The sequence below is a fragment of the Nestor notabilis genome, unplaced genomic scaffold (assembly GCF_000696875.1).
Source record: "Nestor notabilis isolate BGI_N333 unplaced genomic scaffold, ASM69687v1 scaffold21834, whole genome shotgun sequence".
NCBI lineage: Eukaryota > Metazoa > Chordata > Aves > Psittaciformes > Psittacidae > Nestor > Nestor notabilis.
Genome location: NW_009925424.1, coordinates 487 through 2650, shown reverse-complemented (window position 1 = coordinate 2650; position 2164 = coordinate 487). Strand labels below are relative to the sequence as shown.

The 2164-nt window shown below is 49.5% G+C and overlaps 1 protein-coding gene across 1 annotated transcript; it reads left to right on the top strand.

Moving 5' to 3' along the window:
• Positions 1 to 4: 4 nt before the first annotated feature.
• Positions 5 to 1361, top strand: CHCHD2 (coiled-coil-helix-coiled-coil-helix domain containing 2; the record flags this gene model as incomplete). The annotated part of the gene is made up of 3 exons (XM_010013057.1): positions 5 to 109; positions 686 to 845; positions 1351 to 1361. Coding segments are annotated over 3 exons (276 nt in total), but the record flags the coding sequence as incomplete, so codon positions are not given.
• Positions 1362 to 2164: the final 803 nt, after the last annotated feature.

Sequence of the window (2164 nt, the reverse complement as noted above, 5' to 3'; positions counted from 1 at the left end):
TGGAGTGGCCGTGGGCTCTGCTGTAGGCCACACCATAGGTCATGCGCTGACAGGAGGATTTGGTGGAGGAAGCAGCTCTGAAGCTGCGAGGCCTGATATTACTTATCAGGTAAGAGAAAGCACAACTGGACACCAACTGATGAGGTGCACTTAACTTAGCAGAGCAGTTACATACAGGCTCAGGTAATTGCTGTAGATCTAAAGACCACACAAGTCGTCGTTTGTCATAGAGACCCAACTCCCCAAGGTGGCTACCACAGTCACCCTGTCCTAAAACTAGCTGGAAGGGGTACATGGGTGATAACATGCTTGTGGGAGGGTATTAGAGTTGTTTTCTACTGTAGTATTCTGATTTAGGCAAGACTTCCATGTTCCAGGTCTGATGATGGCAAGGTCTAATGCGAGATCTTTTTGTGCTGCTCAAACATTAAGATAATGCTGCTACCTTACCCAGAGTTATCCAAGTGTATCCGAAGTTACCCAAGTGTTGGTAACTTAGGAAACTGTTCAGAATGTGTCATGCCACTGCTGGAAGCCTGTTTTGTCCTTCAATCCATTACCTGTTTTCCATTTAAAAAGCAACTGTGTTGCTTTGACTAAAATGCAGGGAAGGAACACACAGGGTGGTTTGGCTCCGCAGGCTGGAGCTGTTGAAGGGTGCTTATGGAGGTGTCTCCCGTTTCAGGAGCCGCAGGCAGCTCAGCCTGCCTACCAGCAGCAGCAGCAGCAGTTTGCTCCTTGCCAGTATGAAATGAAGCAGTTCCTGGAGTGTGCCCAGAACCAGACTGACCTCAAGCTGTGCGAGGGCTTCAGTGAGGTGCTGAAGCAGTGCAGGTTTGCTAACGGTAAGCAGGCAGCGCCCCAGGCAACCACGGACGGGGTTGATCAGTAAAATGAATGTGGAAATAATGTCTTGGGGTTTTCAATCCATCCAGGAAAGAATGGGGATGCACAGAGCACATGGACACTGGAGTCAGTTGCAAGCTGCTGCCCTCTTTGGCTTCCTGTTTTGGTCCTGTACATGTAGCTGGAGGTGATGGGGTGTGGGGAGGATGAATTCCCAAAGCTTTTGTGCATGGACCGAAGCTGTAAATCTGGGAGAGTGGTGGCAGCACGCTTGGAGGTTCAGCACAGAGTTGCTGGTGTATGGCTAGTGCTGAGTTGCACCCGAAACAAACCACCCTGACCTGGGTGGGAGAAAGGAGACTGCTGCTGATGTCTGCAGCTCAGCAAGTGCATGAGGGAGAGGGAACACCCTAACATAGATCTACTTTATAGCAAGGAAACCCACCCGCCATTCAGGGCTCCAAACCTTACTGCCATTAACCATGCCAACTGCTTACCTTTCAGGTTTAGCCTAAGCCTTCAGAACAAGGCTGCTGAGGACCATCTTGCAAGGATTGACCTGTGAATGAAGAAGAAGCTTCAGTAATAAAGCCTAAAGTTGATACCTTACTAGTTCATATATTCACACTCTTGTTCTCCTTGTGGCTTTTATTCACCCTCTTGTTCTCCTTGTGGCTTGATTCCTGCCATAGCCTCTACAGATGTGCTCCAACTTACAGCCGCGAGTTAATTTAGCACAAAATGGAAGAATGAATAAAGTGGAATGAGCTAATTTGTGTTTACTGGTTTGCTGATTGTTGTGTTGAATGTAAGTGACCTGGTGTATAAATAAACTTCTCTCTCTGCTCTGATGTGAACACTTGAACCCCCCCAGGCAACTTGCGCTGATTAAAATGAGCCGTCACAAGGGAGCTGGTGTCAGTTCTGCATGTGGTGGGTCTTGGTTCCCCAGTGGCCTCCTGTCCCACTGCTCAAAACAAGCTCTATATTGAGATTCAAGAGGTTCCGAGAAATCCCTTCCCTCCCCTGGGACAGGATCTCTCGTGGGCCATTACCTGGGCAAGCCCATGTGCTGCTGTGCCACTGTGTGCTCCAAGAAGCATCTTCTGTGGAGCCGCAGCTCCTGATGGCATAGAGGTTTTCTCTTCCTCCACCTGGTGACAGGAGCTTGACACACGGTGGGGTGGTCCAGCCTGCTCCTCGCACCTCGCGTAGGCAAAGGACAAAGCTGCTGCAGGAAGAGAACAAATCATCTCCCTATAAACAGAATTCACTGATGGGGAGTGCGAACCTGCCTTTTCCCATCAGAGGGAGCAGC